Here is a 23,974-nt window from a genome sequence, read left to right as displayed (position 1 = left end):
CAATTAACCACTTCACAGGGATAATGCCGTTTTTGAGTGATTCCGTTAAATTAGTTATTTAGTTTCATTGATTGATAAATATTTATCACGATATTGAACGTAGCCTTATATCTTTCCTTTTCTGGACCGGGGTCATAGGCCTTTTTATTCAAAAAATTGTAATTGGCCGCAAGCTTTGATTGAAATCCTTTTCGTCCACTACATGTTTCCGTACACGATGACGGAAGGAAGCGGGAAACGTCCACCAATCGGTGAGGGCGGGGGGCGGGTCTTGTGTATTTATCAGCCTACTGGACCGCCTTGGGTTGTCCGCACATTCTCCATTCGCAGCTATCACGCAGTCTTCAAGTGTACTGCAGCAAGATGTCGAAAGACGTAAGTATTTACTATTCACTCCTTCGCCGGTATGCTTATTACAACTATGTCGGAACACGAATTTGGTATGCTAGCGTGGATCAACGTGAAAATGTAGAATCCATTCATGGTTGATGGCGCAGTACCGTTTTTTTTTGTATAAAGCCGCCATTTTACAAAAAGTAGGCCGCATGGCCTATTGTTCAATGTTATACATGTGAATGAAATGGGCTCTTCCGTTTATCAATGGGGTGAATTGGTAACGACGCCGGTATTATGGCGAGGTCCCCGGCCAGCCAGTGTCGTGCGTTTCAGGATTATGTCTTGTTGAATCTTACAAATGTAATATTTTTTTATCGAGTAATGGCGGCGCCGCGGCCACCCTCCTCCACCCTCTTGTGTAACGCGAAGGGCCCTGCGACGACACCATTCGTTAGCCTAGCAATGGCAGACCCGCCGAGCTTTGTTATGAAGCGACTGAACTAAGAGCTTAATCATCCGTTTTTGACTTTCATTTTCAGTGTTCTCATGATCAAGGCGCACGGGAACCGGAGCAGCTCCGCAAGCTCTTCATCGGAGGACTGAGTTTTGAGACGACAGACGAGAGCTTGCGGGCCCATTTTGAACAATGGGGCACACTCACCGACTGCGTGGTTAGTGTACTATTTCTGATTAGCCTTGTTTATAGTAAGGTCCTTTGTTAGTCATTGGTGTTTTTAATTAAAGTGAATGCATTTGTGTCTTCAAGGTGATGAGAGATACTGGCAGCAAAAGGTCCAGGGGATTCGGCTTTGTGACCTACTCCACTGTGGAAGAAGTGGATGCGGCCATGGATGCACGCCCTCATAAGGTTGATGGCAGGATGGTAGAGCCCAAGAGAGCAGTTTCCAGAGAGGTTAGTTTTATTTTACATATTCACTATTGTAGTAACAATAGTTGTTGTAACGATTTCTTGTATTCTGTGTTGTGAAACAATGTTTTCTCACTTTCTTTTTACGTCAGGACTCTAATAAACCCGGTGCGCATGTAACGGTCAAGAAGATTTTTGTTGGTGGCATCAAAGAAGACACAGAGGAAGCCCAGCTGCGAGACTACTTCAGTCAGTTTGGAAAAATCGACTTGGTTGAAATCATGACCGACCGCAACACGGGCAAGAGGCGAGGTTTTGCATTCGTTACGTTTGATGACCATGATGCCGTGGACAGGATTGTCAGTAAGTAGACGGCAAACAAAGTTGACGTGTGACTCTTACTTGTAGGCGATTTATTCATGTGTATACATTTCTTTTTATTTACAGTTCAGAAATACCACACAGTGAACTGCCACAATTGTGAAGTGAGGAAGGCCCTCTCGAAGCAAGAGATGCAAAATACGGGCATGAGTATGAGACGTATTTCAGCACTAAACATCTGTACATTATTGTTTTTGTATTTTTTTATGTCCCAGAACTGACACAGCTCTTGTTCACTCTCAGGTCGCCCCGGTAACTTCAACAGAGGGGGTGGTTATGGAGGTAACGATTTTGGCCGCGATGGATACTTCGGTGACCGTGGTATGTGGTGGTAGTGCCGCCAAATTTGATAATACATTTTGAATTTCTTAGTTTATAAAAATAATTCCAGAGACTTAAGTGATTCCAACTATTGTCTTTGAAGGTGGCAGAGGTGGAGGATACGGTGGTGACAATTACAACAATGGCTACGGAGGGGGAGACGGGGATAACTTAGGTTGGTGGTTTTCCCTTTGCACTACTCTATAAATGATGCATGGTTAACCACTCAGATGTTAACAAACAATTCACAATTCCCCTTAGGAGCTGATGTACTCAATACATCTGTTGCAGGTTATGGTGGTGGTGGATACGGAGGTGGTGGTGGTGGGAACCGTGGCTATGGAGGCGGACAAGGCTATGGCAACCAGGGTGGAGGCGGCGGGGGTGGTTATGGTGGAAACGGCTACGATGGCTACAACAACGGTAATGGAAACTACGGCAGTGGTGGTGGAGGTGAGTTCAACATTCTCTTCTCCCCTAATGCAACAGTTTTCTAAGGCGTTGTCTAATCAACAGATTCCTCTATAGGTAACTACGGGAGTGGAGGAGGTGGCAGCAGTGGAGGCAACGGTTACAATGATTTTGGAAACTACAACAACCAGTCGTCCAACTATGGCCCAATGAAAGGAACTAACTTTGGAGGTGGAGGCGGTGGTGGTGGCGGCAGTGGAGGAGGTGGTGGAGGACGGAACAGTGGGCCTTATGGTGGTGAGTGACTGCCGTAGTGATTAGACATGTGCCATTTATGAGTGGGTGGTATTTGATGCTTAATTCTCCGTTATGCTCTCAGGTGGCTATGGTGGTAGCACTGGCGGAGGCGGCGGTGGCGGATATGGTGGTGGTGGCGGAGGATCTGGCAGACGGTTTTAACATTGACAAGGTGAGGACTTTGCTTGACCCAGTAAAATTCACTCTGAAAACAAGTTCATGTTAAAATAGTGGAGATTATCTGTACATGTAGCTCCCAAGTATTAAACATCTCATCTCTAGTACAAATCTCTCTGGATGTCAGGTCGTTGGAAGTGAAGTTCACAGTTTAACTATGTTGTTCCGTATTGTTCAACAGGACTGAGTACTTAGGAGAGGAGAGCAAGCGACAGGGAAGGGCAGGTTTACCTCCTAGATCTGCTCAGCCAAACAGATGTACTGCTCAGTGATGTACATTAGGAGAATCATGGAGGAGCTTCATTTTTAAACAAAAAAATATGTGTCCAGGATTATTTTATGTTTCTGGAAAGGCATTCCAATGGGGTATATGTAGATTTCTTTTTAAGTCTGGTTTTTATTTTTGTGTATCTGCATCTAATCAAGTTGAAATAAAACACCTTTCAGTTTTTTTTAAACCGTTGTCTTGTTAGCCTCTTTGAGGGTTTGGGAGAGGGAGGGAACACTTGTGTCACCTGGTAAGATGGATCATGGGAAGGAAACCATCGGTGCAAGAGATGACATGGGTGAATGTGGAATTTATGAAAAAATTCAATAGTGGCAAATGATCTTGCTATGAAACTGCAACACACTAAGTTGATGAGAGTGGTGCACGAGTACAATCAAAAAGCCTCACGGGCATACTGAGGACAGATGTTGGAGGGGAAGAAACATCCGGAGGAGGCTAGCGTACATGCCAGTCTTTTGAGGCTAGCCATGGAAGCCAGCTGAGGGAGGGAAGTAGCAAAACCGACCCCAGGAGCAGTGAAGCAGGGGAGTGAGAACAGTGCTGAGGCTAGCATGCAGCAGCTACCAGAGAGCTTTAAGGCTGTGTAGGTAAGACAAGACTTCTCCACTCCCGTTAGTTTGTTTACATACTGTGTTCTGTAGTTGGTAGTAAGTTACGTGGCAGAGTAATTTAACTTTGAAAACATGAATTATTTCCTAATGGCAACTGAGAACTGGCTGTTATACTTTGCAAATGTTATGCATGCAAAATCCTAATAAATTACATTTTATTTTTAAAATAAAAAAGCCTTCCTCACGCTTGGTATCTCATTTCACAGGAAATTGGCATTGCGCTGCTGCAACATTGAATGAATGACGGTGGATCAGGCACTTTATTAAGGTTTGTCTAAAGGGTGGTGTAACAATGCAAGCACATTGACAGTGTTCTAAACTTGTTCCCTGTATGCCACCATAGGTTTCATGGACTGACGGTGTATGAGGCTGATAGGCTTCAACAAATTGCATGGCTGCTGTGCAGTCTTTTTTACTTTTCTAATAAAATATTTATACAACGATGTCTTTGTATTTAAGTTTTTCTCATGTTTATTCATGTTAAAAATGCAGGTGCTAAGCTTGACCAATACGGACAATTAAAATGAAATGAGCTGAGGCAGTGATATACGTTAAGAAATCATTCAGCGTTGCTGCCTTCCTTGCATAGCTTGCGGCACCAGGTAGACTTTGTCATCAGGTGTCTGCTGTAGGCAATACTCATCTATTGAATACGGCTGACCATGTTCATCCTTTAAGTAGGTAAACACTTTACTGTAAAGGTCTGTGAGATGGCACTTAACAATAGCAAGGCTGTGTTGAAACTTTATTCTCTGCTGAGCCAGCTGCTCTTTGTGTGCATGTAGCTGGTCCAGTTCTCCTTCAAGGTGAACAATATTCTCCAGCTTCCTCTTCCTGCAGTTCTGGGCAGCAACCTTGTTCTTCCCTCGACGTCTTATATCCCTGACCAGAGCCAGCTGAGACTCAGACAGTGTGTGCTGTGTCAAGAGTTCATTGAAGTCGTCCACTGGCAGGTTGATGATCTTTTCCACAGTAAAGGGGATTTTCAGGGCCGTGGCGCGTCTCTCATCTCTGCTTAGTGGTGCTGGGTTGGTGTGGATGTCTTGTGGATTAACATGCATGCTTTGATAAGAGCACCCTCTGCTGGACAACTCGGTGCCATCTATCTGGTCATTCAAAGTATTTTCATGGTAATGCTGGGGCTTAAGGGGTAGAGGGGTCATAGAGTTGGGTTCATGATTAAAGTAAGGTTGAGAGGGGAGGTAGGAAGACTGGGCTGGGTGAGAATACAAATGATGGTGCAGCTGATGCTCCACAGGGAAATGTGACTGAAGCCCTTTGGGTTGTACACCATTACTCTCTCCAGTGCTAAAGGTAATGCTGCGTACATCTGTATTTAGATATGATGAGGCATTCTGGGCATCATCTGGGGAGGTTAGGGGAGGACTAGAACCCAAAGACAGGCCAGAGTCGGACTCAAGGTCATCTACAGAACTATGATGCAGGTTTGGTCTGTGAGTAGTCCACGGCGTATTTGTTCTCCTGTTAGTGATACAGCCCATTTTCATCTGCTCTTTCCCATTCAAATGATGGGTTGGAGCCGAGGAAGGCAGCATTCTGGGTCTGGGATGAGTAACATTAAGAGCAAACATTGCCTCTGCAGTGGTGCCCAGATGATGGCAGGCTTGCCCAACCTCTGCGTAGGGTTCCTCATATTGAGCAGTGTTGGTTTCACATGCTGCAGAACGTGACTGGGTCATGCTGTAGGCCCCTATGGGGACCAGGGGCTCAACAGAAGTGTACGGTGATGGTTCATAGGAGCTCTCAGCAGGGACATCGAACCCCTGTAAAGAAGGTGACACAGAATAAAACTTGATTTAAGTAACTTCATTCTAACTTTTTGTTATACTGGTATGGCAACACATACACATATATAAATAGTTAATGATTATGAAACCTATATAAAAAAAGTGGTTTGTTCATGGTCATTTTTGATCTGTATTGTTATTCATCTGAATCAAAAGGCACCTGCCCCGCCATAGAACATCCCTCAGTGCAGCAGCCACCCAAAGCTTCTTCACTTCTTTCTTATGTATGATCAGGTTTCACATGGAAACAGATGGCCATTGTGCTGTCGTTGGGTTTAGGGGTAGCAGGTAGTGCTGCTAGTAACTACAGTTCTACACCCTTCCTACCGTCACTCAATCACTCCGTTATTACCCGTCTGATTGTGGTCAACATTCATCAAGGAAACATTTTATACCCGCACAATATTGTGTTTTATATACATTTCCTGCACAATGTATTATTTAAATACAGGTTTTAATTTGCATCCTATAGAGATATTAATACACACTGTTACTACTGTAATATTAGTTGAAGCGGCATTAAAATAACAAAGAACACTGTCTAATGCAGCCATAGGCGGAAACAGCATTCAGGATATACCTTTAATGTGAGTTTGAACATAGACAATAGGCTGATCTCCAAAGTGCTCATCATGGCCTTCTCCAATGGTGTCATTAAAGCATCAGGATGGCGACAAAGCGTGTTTTACCTGTAAATCTGTGATGGTCATCAGCTCCTGCCAGGCCAAATCCATGTCCTGGCCCATGTCTTCTGCCGTACCATGAGGCCGCCCACCCTGGAAGCTGGAGGCCATGGACCCCCCCCCGTACCTCCTCCCCGGGGCCCCCAGAGCCTAATGCATAATGACAACAACAACAAAAAAAAGGGGTTACATACAAACAAATAGTACATCTCTGCCAGGGTTTCTCCTGCAATGGCTTTGAACCAGACTCACCTCACAAGTTCTCCTTAGTGGGAGAACATAGTTGGCTGTTGAACACATTCACAACGCTTTTTAACAGAGTCCCCCTGGAGAAAATGAAAGGTATAAAGTGATGAATAGTGATGTATTTGTAATACCATTGTCTACAGCTAACATATACTGTATTAATATAAAACACACATTTCTCTTAAACCACAAGCGCAATATACGTTTGATGTTACTGTACAACCACTGAGTTACAAGTGATAACATTTAGACACATGAGCGCTACAGTTCCGTTGGGTCGGCTCCTCCCATCAGCTGAAGTTCAGCAAGGCTTGGGCCTGATAAGACAATCTGCTGGATGACAGTAGACTCGAGAATACCAGAGTACTAGGTTTGGAGTTCCGCAGTAATCCGTCTTCTTATTCTCCATTGCACTAGGGGTTTTCTTATTGAAATTAGATGTCTTATGTCAGTCAGTCAAGGACTTCGGTTCATCCAATTTTTTCAGTCTTACCATGATAACTATCTAACCTATCTAGGTTTTGGATGGCAAAATGTAGTTTTGCTTCTGAGACAAGCTGACACCCTTTCATTTAATAGTAAACTAACTTTGAAGTGTTTACGCCAGGATGTGGGAAAAATGTCCAGTCCAGAGGCATTCAATTCATAAAACAAGATTACTGTACGGTTAAACTCCGGCCACCATTAATCTCTCTGAAAATGTTATATAGTAGTAAAATTTGATTACGCAGTTAAACCAATGTTAATTTTTTTTATTTTTCCGTAGCCATTTGTATAACTAAGGATAGTAATAACTTTTATCATTTAATCAGAATAATTAATAAAAATGTACATAGACACTGTCTATGTAGGCTTACTTTACTGATTGATGTATTGCATATAAGCCTACAATATAGGGTCATGTCTTATATATATTGAGGGATATATTAACATTTCGGCTTAGTGTGCCTGTGTTTGGTAGTAACACAATAGGCTATAAGAGGTCAATATATATGTATATATATATATAGTAGTATATATATACTATAACTATATATATATATTATAACTCTTGATATGCCACAGCAAGTTTCTTCTACTGCCCACAATTCTTTAAATGTCTCTTGGTACAACAGAAATGGTTCAGCATAGCTGAATTTCCAATACATTTTACACTAATGGAACATGAAAGCAATTAGATCAGACCAGTCCATAATAGTGAACTGGTTTAAACTGTGTTTATGTCAATTTACACGGGACCTTGTGTTGAGAGCCTGTAGTTGTTAAGTAAAAGAACATACCTGTATGACATAACCTGCCTTCAACAGGTGAAATGGACGGAGAGTGGTGGTTCAGCTGTGAAACATAATCCTTGTAAATTAGAACTGAATGTCACTTTTCTTGGATGTATCTTTTGTCGTTGATCCCCTCCTTATATAAAAGGCATTTGCTCTTACTTGCTATCCTATTCACTCTGTCTGTCTTAACCCTGCACAGCTACAGATACAGCCACTGGCATAAATGGGATGGGCCTACAAGAACCACGCAAACTTCCTGTAAAGCACCCACACCGTTCTTAGTAGTAAACTTATCCCTGAACCCCAAAATTTCCCGTTTCCCCACATGACAAACCACAAACCAACAGTCTGGCATTCAACATAACAATCAGTCTGAAGCATTACCCAAAAAGGTAGCCATTTACAAACTGCTAGAAACTTAACATGACATACAGTTAACTTAAATAATAATTATTTTGGATGATGATTTGTCTTCCTACTTTACATTACGCTTACAATGGTTATATATGTCATGTGCAAACTAAGCAAGAACAATGATGGTACAAATGAACGGTGTATGAAATGTTTGATGCAGAGCACCTGGAACTAGAATGTATCTTGCAGAGATAGCCCTGTCCTAGCGGGGGTGGGTCGTAGGCTGGATTGAGACTTAGTTTAGGAGAGAAAGAATGTACACCTCCAGCAGGTAAGAAAGACTACATTGTTCCTATATCTGGCAAAGCAACCGCCAAGGGAGAGAGAGGAGCAGGGGGAGAATGGAAAGGAGCGTGTCTTACATAGCAAGTGACCATTAAAATCCTTAACAAAAAATCCCTTCATGGACCTGATCTGAATCTTTGTGAGCCGCAAGTGCAAACAAAGGCAATGTGTTAGGTAAAACTAGCCTTTTGTACACTAGTTTCATTTGGATGATTAAATTGGAAATAGTGTTAATTAATCACTCAATGAAGAATCACAAGACAATTCAAATTAGATTCAGGGACAAACTATTTGACATTAGTATACTATAAATACTATAATAAAAAAGATTAGTTATTATTTCATTTAACTGGTAGAACATCAAATTGGTTAGGGTAATCCCCAAAGTTATACATTACCTTCCATTTGGGGTTTTTCTTCGGCCAAAATCCTCCTAAATCATGGAAAAATATATGTTCATGGCCAGAATGTGGCAAAAACCAACTATATACTAAAATACTTCAAGTGACATGTGAAGTTAAAATTAACTGCATAAATAATGAATAGAAGTGATAACATTAATAAACTGAAAAAATGTTTAATGGAGCCATAAATGTCATTTGAAAGTTGCTGTTGGTCGTTGAAAACAACCAAACAGAAAACATCTGAACATCAGAAAATGTGCTTGCGTGACACAATTTTGGTTTAGGCCTACATATTAGTTTTAATATAATCATCAAATGTATTCATGCAAACATAACATAAAACCTGACGTTTTGTCATTTTGCCCAGCCAAATTGCATAGAATCAAGTTTTTTTATGAGTGTTATTGTTCTACGTTGGAAAGAGTAGGTGGCTGACAGAATCAAGAAAGGTGGATATCTACCAGGAATCAGAGAAGGGACTTCCCAACTGGAGCTCCTTGCACCCAGCCCCCTACCCACCGCCTCAGCCTGCCAAAGAGCAGCCTGTTATTACTTCAACCACAGTGGTTTTGAATCTGGACACAGCTCCACGCCCTATCCCCTGTTTGTGTTTGTTTGCTTCAATTAGGTCTTTGACATCTCTTCTCCTCTTTGCTCCTGAGCCTGCCCTGGCCTCAGAAGAAACCTCCATGCATTATCCTATAAGTGATGTGGCACGCATAGCTGTCATGTCCGTTGCGTCTTCAAAAATGTGATAGAACCTTAAGTGTCCTTAAAGAGGTCATTTTGGTTTGAATCAGGCATTGTTAGTTTTTTGTTTGGAGCTTGCATTTGCTGTGTTCAAATTAAGATGACATAATTAGTAAGCTGATCGTTTCTTCTCTCAATTGGTGCAGTCTTAACATTTCTGTCATTAAACATGGAGGTCTGTGGCAACTGAGGTCTTGTTTTAGCAAACCAAAATCTGCTGTGTGAGACATTAGTGGAAAAACGACCTCACCGCTGAACAAAATGAGTGTATTCCTCTGGTTGTGGCATCAGGAAGGGGATATTTTAAGAATCAGCTGCTGGGAAACATGCTGGGAAAGAGTTCGTGATCACATGTTTTTATTCCTTTATTCAGAATATTGACTAAACTAATGCTTGATGATGTATGAGGTTTTATTTGAACCAAGATTGTGTGTCAAACATACATTTGAGTATTACTTAAAACAAAAATATATATCTTAAATCATGACAATGAAGAGCATCACTGACTTCATGTCCTGATAACTGTAGGATGTCAGAATATGTATGCTTTACTATAAACGGAGGAAAAATGTATTCATGAAATGATTCTTTATTTTTTTGTTTCTTACCTACTTTCTTTTTTTCTATTGTTCTATCTCGCAAGATGCTTGAAAAAGACCAAATGGGGAACCTGGATCTGCATGATCATTCTGAATTTCTTCATAGGACTTTACATAGATTTACAGATATAGATATGCAAGACAATGTCGCAATAGCTGTATGTATTTCAAAATCATAGATATTTTTGACTGATATGTTTCCACAGACCAACCAACAAACAAGCCTCACAGACAATACTTACGTAGTGTGCTCTACGGTCTCAATGGCACTGCATACAATGAAAGCAAAATGGCCAAATATGAATCATGCATTTTTCCTATATGTGTGTGTCATGTACGGATAGTGAGCATGTGTAGATGAGGATATTAAAATAGTACACCCCACATGTACGACATTGGTTTTGGGGTCAGCGGCTGCAACGGGGAGGATGGCAGCGTGAAAGGAGGATGTTTGGTGGAGGAAGTCTTGCTGGGTGCTGATAAAGCCAATGGAGGATCTAATGAAGAGGGCCTCTAACTGCTGTGGTTTGTGCAGTTCATGCTGTTGCAATGGGCCTTAATGTGCGCTATTTACAGCTGTTTGTACAAACACGGACTAGGGTCATATCGATGTTATTCACGTGAATATGCAATTATTCGAGGAACTGCAATTGATAGCATAATTAGGTATTACATTGATAAGCACTTTGCATATTTGTATATGAGAACATGCAGGACAGGTTATTAAGGCCATGGCCACTGCTCGGCATCCACTGTTGACGTCAACCGACCTAATATGTCTCTCTGAACTCTTGAAATTTGCTGAAATTTTAAACTAAAGGCAAAGCTGTAGTGTCATTTATAGTCATAATGAAATAAAAAAGTTATTATGTAGACATACACGCTTTTAAAACTTGTTTTAAAAATTACTTTGCAACAAAAACTTCGATGTTGTTCACAGTATTTTGTATTTTGTGTTCTCTCCGATTATTGTGGTGACTAGTGAGTGAGGCTACCAAAGAACTACATACCTTCATCTTGGAATAAAAACGTACACTATTGTTTATGTGAACCATAAACTGTAGAGCTGTGGAGGCGGGACCTCGTTCGCAAGCGTTCTCCTCTAACGGCGGAACGCGTGGGAAGGGATGATCCACATGAGCGTTATGGGCGAGAGGCGGGACTTCCGGTTACAAATTAGTTGAGTGGCGAGAGCCTAGAGAGACAGGGCGGGACTTCTTATGGAGGGATAGTCGTTTCCCTTACATGTTTCGGATAAATTGCTTACTCAGGCAAAACTATTTTTTTTATTATCCTCGTAGCTGTTTTTATTGTTGACATTTTCTAATTTTTCTTGGGTCGGGGACTGTTGACTGGCGTACAACAGATCATAAGGAAGTTAAAGACAGGAAATGGCGTTGCGATAGACCGGGATAACGCTAAAATGTATGTGTCAGCCCAATTCTACTTCCCGGACGAGCCGAGCAATAGGAGAGCTCCGTTTGGAACACGTATCAGGCACAGACAGTTAGCCTTCTAGCTCCCGGCAGTTAGCTGACTAGGATCATCATGGATTCTCTCATCCTGGTAAATACAATATAGAATAATAGAATAATATTCGGGTACATATGATATGATCTTGAACGTGTGTGTTTCATACACGGATGTGGATTCTGTGGGGTGCACGGTGGCGGACGTTTAAAGCTACAGTATGGGGGCTAACCTAGCTAGCTCAGTACCTTCCTAACCTCACTGTTTAACCTGTTATTCTTATCGCAGTGATGACAGGTCAAAGTGCCTGCTGCTTCTACGGGCTAACTCTCTCCCTTCGTAGTTGTGTTTGCATGGCACTGGTGGCACTGGTTCCGATGAGTGTAATGTTGTCAACTGGTTGACGTTTAGGTGTATGGGAGTTGTATAAAACAGTGCAATGTCCCATTGTAATAACATTACAATACAATCAGAATTGATTTTATTACATCTTATTGTACAAGTACACAATAGTAAAGTGATTAGGCCTTGTTCCTCAACAGCCACATAGCAGCAACAATATAAGATAAAGAAAATAAAGACAAGTAAAAAACGTTGTTTTAAACATTGCAATGTCCCATTCTAATAGGACTCCCATTACAATACAATCAGAATTGATTTCATTACATCTTATTGTACAAGTACACAATAGTAAAATGATTAGGCCTTGTTCCTCAACAGCCACATAGCAGCATAAGCATAAAGTAAATAAAGACAAGTAAAAAACGTTGTTTTAAACATTGTTTTATATTGTTTTATAAGAACCAAGCAACAGCAAACGTTGGCTGTTCGCTTTACTTTTGTACGGATTAATATGAAGCCATTCATGAAGATGCCGTCCACCCACAGGAGCCATCCCTGTACACTGTCAAGGCTGTCCTCATCCTGGACAACGACGGAGACCGGTTGTATGCCAAGGTAGGCTTCTCTATTCGCTCGTTATGCACTATTTTGCAAGGCACTATAGTCGTTTTTTTTAATAACCTGTATCGTTATGTGTTCTAATTACAGTATTATGATGACACATATCCCACCGTGAAGGAGCAGAAAGCATTTGAAAAGAATATTTTCAACAAAACGCACCGAACTGACAGTAAGAGGAAGCATAACATTTATTTAATTCAAACCCATCCTTAGCACGGCTACTTCTTTACTTATTGTTAAGTTTTGTTTGTTATCTACTTCCCTTCTTTAAGGTGAAATTGCATTACTGGAGGGTCTCACAGTTGTTTACAAGAGCAACATAGACCTCTTCTTCTATGTGATTGGCAGCTCGCATGAAAACGAGGTAAGACGTTCAGCTCTGCAGGTCCACACATACGGTAGCAGTAGACCTATGTTTTTTGGAAACATTATTTTGTGTTTTGATTCTTAAGCTGTTTAAAGCAATGCGCTGATGTACATGGGAATATTCCATCATTGTGTTAAATAAATAAGGGATATTATCTATCCAACATCAAATATTGTATAACCTTCTTTCACATGACAAAGAGATAATTTTCTTAAAATTAACAGTTTCAGTATGAATTTGACACAGTGGATAACTGTGCCATTGGTGAATGGCATCTTATTTGCAGATTATAGATGGATGGAAATGACAACAAGGCGAATATCGGCCGATAATGATATACGACCGATAAATCGGTGCATGCCTGATAATGTTGTACTGGAGTAATAGCATCTGGATGTGAATGATTTCTTATCCTCATTATTTGTATTCTCTCCAGCTTATGTTGATGGCGGTGTTAAACTGCCTGTTTGATTCCCTCAGCCAGATGTTGAGGTGAGTTGTCTAACCTTAAAGGAGAATATAATATAATGGACACTCTTAACTAATAATTTTGGTTGTAAGGGACTCGTGCAGACAACACTTTATTAGATTCGTCCACCACAACGTTGTGCTTGGTCGATAATGTAACCCTCGGGGTAATTGCGCCCCCTCCTCTAAAAGTCATTATCGAAAGGATGCCTTCAGAGGAATCAAACTTGTTTCTTTACCTTTTGCTTGATCCGGTCTGTTTGTTTTTGTGTACAACTCTGGCACAAGGAGGAGTCTCGCTCGGAAATCTCATGGGTGCAGGATATTTCCTTATGGTCATTACAGTCTCAATCTCAATAACCATGAACTACACTTTCCTACACCAGAAACCCTCCTGCCTGCAGCTCTCAGTCCCGTCTCTAGTGTTCTCTACCTACAACTCAACTATCGCCAGACTTCTCATTGAGTGAGATTTGGTTGGATACAGAAATAAAGCAGAATAGTGTTATTACGCTGTAGGGATCCTTCGCTCAATCCCTGAGTAATCTCAAAAATCGTTGTCCGCATTAGTCCCTTCAAGCCCAAATGATCATTTATCCTTTGATGTTTACTATTGTGCTCCCCCAATACTTACGTTTTTTTTTTTTTAATTGTTTAAAACCTTTGTCATGGTGTAAACCCTTTTTTTTTTTCCCACAAATTGCAGGAAGAATGTTGAGAGGAGAGCATTGTTGGAGAATATGGAGGGACTGTTCCTGGCTGTGGATGAAATTGTGGATGGGGGGTAAGTGAAAGCCTTTCATATATTTATTTATTACTAGAAGGACTGTTAATGGGCCTCACATGAGTCAGCTGTGTTAGACAACCTCACCAGTCCTATCGGAGGTAACTCCTAAACTAGCGTGTGTCCCCTCGTTGCGGCCCACAGGGTGATCTTGGAGAGCGACCCGCAGCAAGTTGTCCACCGCGTGGCCCTGAGGGTGAGGGCTCCACTGCCACACACACAGCTGCATCTTTGCTTCTCTTCTTTTGTGCTCATTTCATGGTCCATCCTGTATAATGTTGTGTCATGTTATGCATTTCGACAAGTTGTAAATGTTCTATCATGCCACCCTACTCTCTCACGCACGCACGCACGCACGCACGCACACACACAAACACACACACACACACACACACACACACACACACACACACACACACACACACACACACACACACACACACACACACACACACACACACACACACACACACACACACACACGTACGTGTGTGTGTATTCCAACGAGTTGTAGATGTCCTATCGGAACAATGTAAAGCCATGTTTTCTTTGCTTTAGGGCGATGACGTGCCTTTGACAGAGCAGACCGTCACTCAGGTAAGAAACTTGGCAGTTGTGGTTTAAGTGTGAATTGTCAATCCTTCAGTGCATATCTTGCTGTATCGCCGGTCAAACTATTGTCTGTATAACCTCTGTTGGAACCTGCATCGCAATCTATTCTGCCTGTGTGCATGATTGCAAATGATTCTCGGTGGTGAGGTTTGCCGTCAGTAGTGATGCATGCGTTTGAGTTCTGGTTCTCCTTCTGTACGTGTGTGCTGTTGATTAATGTCCCATTTAAGCGGGCAGTCTACCGCACAGCCTCATCTGGCCCTGATTTATGGCTGCTCCTCTTCCCCCCGCTTTATGGTTATGGTTTTTCTTTTATTCAGCAAATTAAGATGATTAATTAAATCTGGAAATTTCCTCCGCGTGTACATCACTCTTTATCGCCCCTCATTGTTCATTTGTAAAGCGTGCATTATATTTATCAATATTGTTTTAAATGACCTTTTTAAATGTATGTGGTGGTTTCTTCTTGCAGAAAGTTTCTTTAAATATCTTTTGGAACAAATGGGGTAAAATATTGTCTGTGTTTAACATTTTATTTGACTTAAGACCTTATTGTTATCCCCTCACAGGTTCTGCAGTCTGCGAAAGAACAGATCAAATGGTCCCTTCTACGATAGAAGCGCTCGGAGGCCTGTCTACTACACCGCCCACCGTCGTGGACCTGCTCCATGCTCTTCCCCTGCTCTGATTTCCTCTCCTCTCCTCCAATCGAAGCTGTGAAGAGTCCGGCGCCCCATCCAGTTGCACTCCAAGAAATCCCTCAGTCCCATTTCAACACAGGCTCCTTTTGTATGTCGTCACCACAATGTTTGTAAACCGATGCAGTTGTGGTGAACATTCCCACTGATTGGTGTCGCTTCCCTCTCAGAGCGTCATCATGTGAAGACGATGTACTGTAGTGTCCTGTGATAACATTCCACTATTTTGTTGAGGAACAAAAACAAGGTTGTATTGATTAGAGTGCAGTCTTTTTCTCCATGATTCAAATGGGTCATTTTAAGACGGTTGGTGATGATTTTGTTTATTCTGTTATAGCAAATGCTCTGATGAAAAGTGCACAAAGTACTGTATGTATACACATGGAGAAGGTAAAGGCTGGTTTAGATCTGGGCCCATCATCAGTTCTTAATAATAAATACACTTTCTTGACTTAATAATCCCGTTTCTCCTGTTTTCGATTGCTCCGGGCCCCTAGATAGTTGACAAGAACAAATCATGCGATTTTTGTGTTTCAATAATAAGAAATTCAGTTATTGTTGACTCATCTTGACTCATCCCAAGCGACGTAGCAACACGTCCCAAGTTCTAAAGCCAAGTCTTGTCTCCTCTTCCCAGCGCTGCTCTCCTACACGTGTCATGTGCTCTTTGCTCCTGACTACCAGTATCAAGAGCCAACTAGAACAAGGGCGCCATCTCCTGGTAGAGGCAGGGCGGCGCTGACGGACCCCTTGTAGCCGTCCGTTTCAAGGTCTGTTGATGCTCGTATTGCACCACTTACAAAGGTGAAAGGCAGCGAGGGGGTTCATAATTAATATCCACCCAGAAGCCCATGTCTCTGTCATTTGTGGTGTACATCCACGCAGCTACGCCCATGAACCCCACACAGACGCGCATACCTCAAACCGAGCACAGTGATGGAGCCGAGGTGACCCCACCCCCGCCTCCATACTGTCCGCCCCCAGAGAGACCAGGACTACGGGGTTAGCAGCACTAGATCACGGAGTTACCACGTGCATATTACAAAGCAGGAGGTCCTCTATCTACATAGTCCCACCACCACGTTGACCTCTGGAAGGAATTTGTAGCGAGATTTGTGCTGTGTTGCACAACACACACACACACACACACGGAGAATACTTGATGAAAACCACATTGGGTACGTGTTGGGGTCCTGGCCGCCCCAACCCTCCCTCCTCTTCTGGCCGGTCCGCTGGCCTCTGTGGTCCAGAGCCAGCGTAGCACATGGTCTCTACCTCGGTCTGGAGCTCCTTGTTAGAGAGCACAGAGACACACACACACACACACACACACACACACACACACAAAAAGAGAGAAACACACGCACACACACACAGTGATTTGTTGAAAACGCTTGATTTAAGCTCTAGCCCTTACAAACTACAAATATTCCTTGGTATGGCTTTGTGTACATATCACGGCTAACAAGGAAGAGGGTTCATAGAGAAAGTGAGGATTATTTCAGGTCAACTCACTCTTAATGTGAGGAGATTTTAAAGAAATGACAAACCAAAATGTTAACTGCTTATTATTGGCTAGATGACTGCAGTGAGAGTGTGGCCATTTGGGTGTTTTAATTATACACAGATACTTATACTATGGATTTGATGTATTTTGGCATGATTCCAATTTCATGTGAAATGGAAAAGTGGGAATGTGAAAGAGTCTCGCCATGGACAGCATGAATGAAGACTAATAATAGTTGGGAACTGGAGAGTAATCACCACAGAGCCCAATCACCCAACAGTGAGCCTACTGTCTCTGATGTTGGGTCAGTCAGCTGCCTTGTACGTGTGTGTGTGTGTGTGTGTGTGTGTGTGTGTGTGTGTGTGTGTGTGTGTGTGTGTGTGTGTGTGTGTGTGTGTGTGTGTGTGTGTGTGTGTGTGTGTGTGTGTGTGCGTGCTGTGATTCTCAGGGAGGTAAACATGGACCGTTCACAGAAGTGGGTGTAGGAGTCAATTTAATAAGATCCCAAAGAGGGGAAACAACGTGTGTGAGGACAGGGCGTTGTCGAAGAGATCCAGCCGTGGATCTGGTCCAGGTTTACTTTTAATCCCCGAGCCCCGCGGCTCCATCGGACCCTCAACGACTCGCTCTCATGGGCTAATTACAGCTGCACCGTCGTAAAAAAGCAGGGAGGTAATTTATATTAATTATACAGGAATGAGTGTAATAGTCTCAAATGCCATTACTTGACACGCTGTACATAACATGCAGTAAAATTGTCATAGACACGCGGGTTAGAGCCTTGTAATTGATCGATGCATATCATGAAAGAGGTCTCTGTCTCTCTCTCTCCATCTCCTTCTCTCTCTCTCTCTCTCTCTCTCTCTCTCTCTCTCTCTCTCTCTCTCTCTCTCTCTCTCTCTCTCTCTTTCTCTCTCTCCCATCTCCATCTCCATCTCTGTCCATCATGAAAGAGGTCTCTCTTTCTCTTTCTCCCTCACTTTCTCTTTCTCCCTCTCTTTCACTCTTGGCGGTGTTGCAAGTTGTGTGTGTGTGTGTGTGTGTGTGTGTGTGTGTGTGTGTGTGTGTGTGTGTGTGTGTGTGTGTGTGTGTGTGTGTGTGTATGTGTGTGTGTGTGTGTCTGTGTCTGTGTGTAACAGTCAATAAATTATCAGCAGCACGCTTACAGGGTGTTTATGTCATAGCCAATGTGCCTGAGCATCCACGGAACGGCCTGACCTCAGAACGGGGAACAACAGCAGGAAAAGACAATGACACTGTATTAGAGTCGGTAAAGCACACACATTAAGCCTAGCGTCGTAATAACAGGATGACGGAGACAAAGGGCAGGACCCGCGTGATATTTTATGACCTACTGAATTAGCATTAACGGGCACACCCATGGCACCGCATTCACATTTGAATATTACACGCCTGTACCGTAACGCCTCGATAGATGAAAAACTAGTGGTACATTTCTTAACCAATGCAACTCTTAAGCGCAGTGATTCAATTGCAATTCAAATTGCTAAAGCAATTTTCGAATGCCCTGAAGGCAAAATGCATGGATTCTCCTGAATGGGTCATAACAGGCTGCACAGAATGCATGTGGCTGCACACGTGAAAGGGGAGAGCGGTGGTACGACGGGGGCCCCCGGGGGCCGGCCCCCCTCCTGCCACAGAGGAGCCTGGCTGTAGCCTGACGTGCTTTATGGCCGTGGCTGGCCCTCACCGGGCCTGTTTATGGATTCCCATCGAAACAGAGAATCATGGTTGCTGGAGGAAACGCCAGCCAAAACCAACACCTCCAGCGGCGCCCCTCGCCCCCCCCCGGGCCCCTGCCGTAACTCAGCACGTTGTTTATGTTTGTGAAGAGCAACGGAAAAAATACAAGCAGTTATCACCTTAGATGGCTTTACCATTCTGGTGTTAATGTTTACTCTTTTTTTGGAGGTTGATATAAGATAAAAGTGTCATCCTGAACGAGGCCTGGTTTATTGGGTGTCATAACAGTTTGGTGAGGAAATTGTTGGACTAAAGTGAGGGAAAGATCTTGTTTTTTTTTTGGTAGCGGAATTTGGAATATCATTGCGTTTGCAGAATCCCGTTATTTTTTTATGGCACCTATACGATTTATTTCATGAAAATGTCCCACTTTGATAGGATAGTGAAATTGCTTTGCCAAGGGCATGGTTAAAATATAGAATATATTCTACCTGCTTTTCCTCATGTTATGACGCTATCCTTCTCTGCAGAACCAGCGGTGCCGCAGCCTCCACCCCTGCAACAGAGAGAATGCTTTATAGCACTGTTCCTGATGTAATCCATATGTGGGAATTAAACTGTCTTCCCTGTGATCTAAGCAATCCGCTCCTTCCTGAACCAAAGCCGGGTCCTACTGTGCAGCGCTGTCAACCCCGGTCCTCCTAGGAGCCATCACAATTGAATACATGTGCATGTGCAGGTTTGCGTCCCGCTGAGCGGAGCACCGACGCGGGCAGAGTCCGAGGACCCCGCCGGTATCAAACAGAGGCTGAAGAATGGTGGGACTGTGAGTGTGGATGCGAGAGGGTGCTAAAAGAAAGATAATCTGTCATTCTTACTGTAGACCGTCCGCATCAGGCACAGTCGCGCAGGCCGTTAAGCTTTATGAGCGCTTTTCCCGCTGTTGTTTGGATTCCTGCCGCAGCGCCTCTGGGGGCCTGGTTCCTCCTCTCCTCCCGACATCCCATCCTCTCCAGAAAATAAAAAAAATAAGGTGAAGCAGTATTTATTCTGTGGCATGCCTCAGAAACCTCTCTGTCTTCCCCTCCTCCCTCTTCCATCTCCCCCTTTTTCTCTCTCTTCACTTTCTCTCCTCCCTCCCACCTCCCCTCCCTCCCTCCCTCTCTCTCTCTCTCTCTCCGTGGATTCCCCAACCACACCACAATGCCGTTAACAGGCGCACCCCTGACAGATTTACCGCCATCTTCTTTCCATTGGCCGCAAGCGTGACAGTCCAGATTTAATGCCGACTTCTCATTGGCCGATACATGACAGGTTAATTTATGGGTGTGCTGTGATTTGATGCCGGGTGCCTTTGAAGTGAGTTACAGCTCTGTCGCTTATAGGACACAGAAAGGGTGTCAGGTTGCAATCGTAAAATCTTATCCCCGAAGGGAGGTGGTGCTGGTGTATAATTGTCCTGACGTCATAAGAGCAGGAGAGACCTTCCGGAGAGCAGAGACCGAAAAATAACAAATACCAGACAAAAAGGAAAGCCCATGGCTGGATGCCTGTCAGAAAGAGATGACACAAACCGAGTGCCAAAATGCTTACTAAATGAAACTCAAGAAAAGCAAATGTTTTATTTGTAGTGAATAACTTTTATTTTTCAGAGGTACGGTATTTATATATTTACTCCTATATATGCATCGGTTCTTCCCCACAGAGTTGTTCTGCCTCACTGGGTCAGCATATATAAACGCCCGTTTCGTCTTGTCCCCATAACCCTGCCCCTTTAACACGGCAGCCATCTTCCCTGCTCCCATCGGCTCATTCCTCTTGTGATCAGTGGGCTCTCAAAATGTTTTAGAGGACCTTAAGTGACAGGGAGTAAATCTCTATTGCATAGCTGATCAACAGCAGCAAACTGCCAAAGTCACTTTGACATCTGCCTAGTGTATCTGCTTAGTGCAGTGTGCTGTTCGTGCAGTGCCATCATCTATCTGCGGCCTATCTCCTCATCAGCCAAGCAGTTTATCCTGCCGAGATCAGGAAGAGCAGGAATGTGGCCCTGTAACGGCCATGACCCATGGAGCAGTAGAAGGGTAAATAGCGAGGCTGCCCCTGCGCTGTCTATCAACCCCCTGAATTCATGCGCCATTTCCCGTCTATATCAAATCCCTCTCCTTACTCGTTCACTTTACACTTAGGGCCGTCTGCTCAAGTGGAAAATTGCTGGAAAATAAAGAGACAGAGACAAGCCCCGGACTATCCTTGCAAAAGCTGGATTGCATTATTCTGTGAGGCACCGACTCATGAACTTGATAACTTTTGAGATGGGGGATGGGGTTACGCAGCGCTCCTACTGACAACGTGTCACTGATGAGAAAGAAAACAGTCTTTCCATGTGTAGAAGTTATGACCCCTCTCTGAGGAATGATGGAATGTCTTGGTGGTGTTCTAGATGAGTTCACGCATATCTGTACAGAGAACGCACTGGGTCGGACACGCCCCGTTCGATGTACTACATCTCTTTGTCCTAAGTATTTTCTCATGAGGAATTGGCTTCTGACAGGCAACGTTTGCTGCTGTCAATCGCGGGTGCGTTTCGGGAGTATTGACAGCAATGCAGCAGGCAGGTCACAGGCCAACACATTGTTCCTGTTGGACTGAAATGTTCACTGTTGGTGTACTCACAGTCAAGAGGAACTTGTTTAAAGGTTCATTGGTGATCTGACCTAGCACCCCACAACTATTAACTCTGTCATGTCCTCAGCCTCTTATATGTTATCCCACAGTTTACACTAATGGACTGGTCCCGGCTAAACTAAGCTTCAACGTGCCGTCTCTCCCTCCACCATCAAACAACTGAAGTATTACAAATGTGTGCGTGGGGCGGGTGCAGGCCACCTATTTCCTTTCACCAACTGTTTGATATCTATTAACACCTTAGGGTTCTTTTTTTTTTTAAACGGGTAAACTGGCCCTTAAAGTTAAGACCTAGAGTGGCACTTACTCATAGGCCCGTGTCTGAAGTGACAGGGGTTCCCGGGAGAGGTTGTTCAGACTCCCTGTGTCGGCGGGAGAGAGCCATTGATTAATGTGGTGGCATAATGCCATGGCGTGTTAATGCATCTGCTCAGGCCGAACGCGCCTCCATTGCAAAGGGATCTTTAAACCGGCGCGGCGCCAGAGAATCCCTCCTGTCCAAAGGAATGGGGACGACGCTCGGGTTAAATAAATCTCCGCAAATAGACAACCTCCTTTGGATCTGCATGGAGAGGTTTGAATCTGCATAGACTAGTAGGCCTAGAATGGCTAATTGCTATTGCCAGGTAAGAGTGCATTCTTTTTCCCCCTGTCAAATGCTCCTCGGTGGTCATGGCCTATCTGCCTCGCTATGTTTTGTTTGAAGGAGATATTCTACAAATCACAGATATTTTCCCCAATAGAATTGATCAAAAAACGAAAAAAAAAAATAGTTCTGAAAAGATGTCACAGTAATTCTACTCTAGATAACTAAGAATACTTATTGTTACAGTCAAGATCAGATTTCCCAAATATTTTTTGCCGATATTGTAAAGCCCATAAGACACTACTTGCTACGAACTACCAATTAATGCAACCATACTTGAGTAGTCTGCAGTGCATACACACTGCATGCTACCATACTTGAATAGTCTGCAGTGCACACTACATGTGAGCAAACATCCATTACAAGAGCAACTACCAGACATTTTCTCCATTACAAGAGCAACTACCAGACATTTTCCATCTCTGGTCACCATTTTTGTTGGTAGCTGCTGTACTTCAATCTCTTCTTATGCATGTGCAAAATGTGACTATAAAACTAGTACTATAGACATGAGCAGGCAAAGGCCATATCCATGCCTTTTGCCTGCTCATGTGTGTAGTACTACTCACAGTCATATGCAACGATAGTCATGAACGCATGAACACACACACACACGCACACACTTAATAATAAATAAACAATAAATCTGATACACCTATTAAGATAACATCAACTCTCCCTCTCAGTGGTTGCTAATAAATGTCTCAGATCTATAACTATATAATATATATACATATATATATATATATATATATATATTTAACTCATTAATGATGAAACGCATCTGTTCATGACATGAGGCTGAAATGCAGAGATTAATTCATCTGCTTGAGTATTAAGTTAATTAGAAGATTAGTGTCAGTTAACTGAATGTGTGTCACATTGAAATGTGGCCCCTCGTATTGAGATGTTTATGCGTCATGTGGTTGGCAGCCCCCGCCCGGCCCCCCCCCCCATACCTGTCAGCTCTCTTCATGGCTGATGGGACTAAGGTGTCTCAGTGGCACACACACATCTCTCCATATTTCCACTTAATTTCATTTGGGGGCCATTTTGTTTGTGCTCCAAGCTGTTATTAAGATGGCTGCCTTTCCTGTGGAGGCCCCCTTGCGTCCCCCCTAAGGTAAATACTTCATCTACATTTCATCCTCCCACCCATGCTTTATTTCATAAAAATGGTTTATACTATAGTAGAGTATTGCAATATTTGGCAATCATCGTTAATATGTCACCACGAGAACCGACTGTTCTGAAAATGAAACAACAGATATATGTCCCATGCTTTATTGAAATGCAAAATCATCTTACCAGCGACTGGGAAGATGGCAGATTGATGATTGAAGCGGGTATGCAACTGCTCGCAGAATTGATTTGACCGCCGTAACATGTTTCTTGATTTCTGATATTTGAAGGGTTGTATTTAACCTATTATACTCATAGGCTGGCAAGACTGCTGATAATATTGGGTTGAGTTGTGTGTGTGGGTTTGCACATGTGTGTGTGTGTGTGTGTGTGTGTGTGTGTGTGTGCATTGGTGCAGCGAGGTGGTAGAGGTAGGACGCAGTATCTGGGGTGGCAGAATTGAATTCATAATGATGAGCAGTGCTGCCACTGTGCTGACGGCCAAAGACCACCTCAGACAGCTTAAATATCACCGCTAATTAACGTGGAGAGGTGGGCTGTCACGCGCGTGATGGATGTTGGGCGGGGGGGGTGGGGGGGGTTGGGGGGGGGCGGTGAGAAGGCACAGCAGCGCTCTAGGCCAGCCGACCGTTCCTTTATTAATCAAAAGCCTCAGATGAAACGGCACTCCCACACCTCGGGAGTGAGGAGATAGCGGGAATCCATTGTTGTGGAGATGGTTTCAATCATCCTCCTGACCCTGAGAGGTATTTGATCAGAGGGGGGGG

The 23,974-nt window shown here is 43.3% G+C and overlaps 3 protein-coding genes across 5 annotated transcripts; 2 read left to right on the top strand and 1 right to left on the bottom strand.

The window, feature by feature from the left end:
- Positions 1-299: 299 nt before the first annotated feature.
- On the top strand, positions 300-3,249 carry hnrnpa1b (heterogeneous nuclear ribonucleoprotein A1b). 3 transcript variants are annotated; one of them, XM_084479379.1, is made up of 11 exons: positions 300-375; positions 876-1,007; positions 1,103-1,249; positions 1,357-1,567; positions 1,652-1,735; positions 1,829-1,906; positions 2,010-2,081; positions 2,198-2,359; positions 2,435-2,614; positions 2,697-2,786; positions 2,973-3,249. In XM_084479379.1, exons 1-10 carry the CDS (start codon positions 364-366, stop codon positions 2,774-2,776), a joined length of 1,158 nt encoding a protein of 385 aa, XP_084335505.1. In that variant the 5' UTR covers positions 300-363; the 3' UTR covers positions 2,777-2,786; positions 2,973-3,249. The 3 variants fall into 3 exon arrangements, with proteins under 3 accessions (XP_084335505.1, XP_084335504.1, XP_084335503.1); XM_084479378.1 differs by having other exon boundaries at positions 2,168-2,329; positions 2,423-2,614; XM_084479377.1 differs by having other exon boundaries at positions 2,168-2,359.
- Positions 3,250-4,218: 969 nt separating this feature from the next.
- On the bottom strand, positions 4,219-7,814 carry nfe2 (nuclear factor, erythroid 2). The gene is made up of 4 exons (XM_084479376.1): positions 7,709-7,814; positions 6,435-6,508; positions 6,189-6,332; positions 4,219-5,475 (listed from the first exon to the last, which is right to left on the bottom strand). Exons 2-4 carry the CDS (start codon positions 6,480-6,482, stop codon positions 4,255-4,257), a joined length of 1,413 nt encoding a protein of 470 aa, XP_084335502.1. The 5' UTR covers positions 6,483-6,508; positions 7,709-7,814; the 3' UTR covers positions 4,219-4,254.
- A 3,827-nt stretch (positions 7,815-11,641) lies between these two features.
- copz1 (COPI coat complex subunit zeta 1) lies at positions 11,642-15,972 on the top strand. Its single transcript, XM_084479163.1, has 9 exons — positions 11,642-11,723; positions 12,516-12,584; positions 12,678-12,759; positions 12,863-12,954; positions 13,394-13,449; positions 14,132-14,209; positions 14,354-14,405; positions 14,768-14,806; positions 15,391-15,972. Exons 1-9 carry the CDS (start codon positions 11,706-11,708, stop codon positions 15,436-15,438), a joined length of 534 nt encoding a protein of 177 aa, XP_084335289.1. The 5' UTR covers positions 11,642-11,705; the 3' UTR covers positions 15,439-15,972.
- Positions 15,973-23,974: the final 8,002 nt, after the last annotated feature.

The sequence above is a fragment of the Micromesistius poutassou genome (assembly GCF_964030765.1).
Source record: "Micromesistius poutassou genome assembly, chromosome: 15".
NCBI lineage: Eukaryota > Metazoa > Chordata > Actinopteri > Gadiformes > Gadidae > Micromesistius > Micromesistius poutassou.
This window is presented reverse-complemented; position numbering and strand designations above follow the sequence as displayed.

Bases quoted from the DNA above. Each gene is read 5' to 3' on its own strand.
- nfe2 (XM_084479376.1), bottom strand. From the start codon at position 6,482: ATGTGTTCAACAGCCAACTATGTTCTCCCACTAAGGAGAACTTGTGAG. The intron at 6,333-6,434 runs GTGAGTCTGGTT...ATTATGCATTAG, and splicing joins CACTAAGGAGAACTTGTGAG to GCTCTGGGGGCCCCGGGGAG. The intron at 5,476-6,188 runs GTAAAACACGCT...CCTTCTTTACAG, and splicing joins TGACCATCACAGATTTACAG to GGGTTCGATGTCCCTGCTGA.
- hnrnpa1b (XM_084479377.1), top strand. The intron at 1,008-1,102 runs GTTAGTGTACTA...TGTGTCTTCAAG, and splicing joins GCACACTCACCGACTGCGTG to GTGATGAGAGATACTGGCAG. The intron at 1,736-1,828 runs GTATGAGACGTA...GTTCACTCTCAG, and splicing joins GATGCAAAATACGGGCATGA to GTCGCCCCGGTAACTTCAAC.
- copz1 (XM_084479163.1), top strand. The intron at 12,760-12,862 runs GTAAGAGGAAGC...CCCTTCTTTAAG, and splicing joins CAAAACGCACCGAACTGACA to GTGAAATTGCATTACTGGAG. The intron at 13,450-14,131 runs GTGAGTTGTCTA...CACAAATTGCAG, and splicing joins TCCCTCAGCCAGATGTTGAG to GAAGAATGTTGAGAGGAGAG.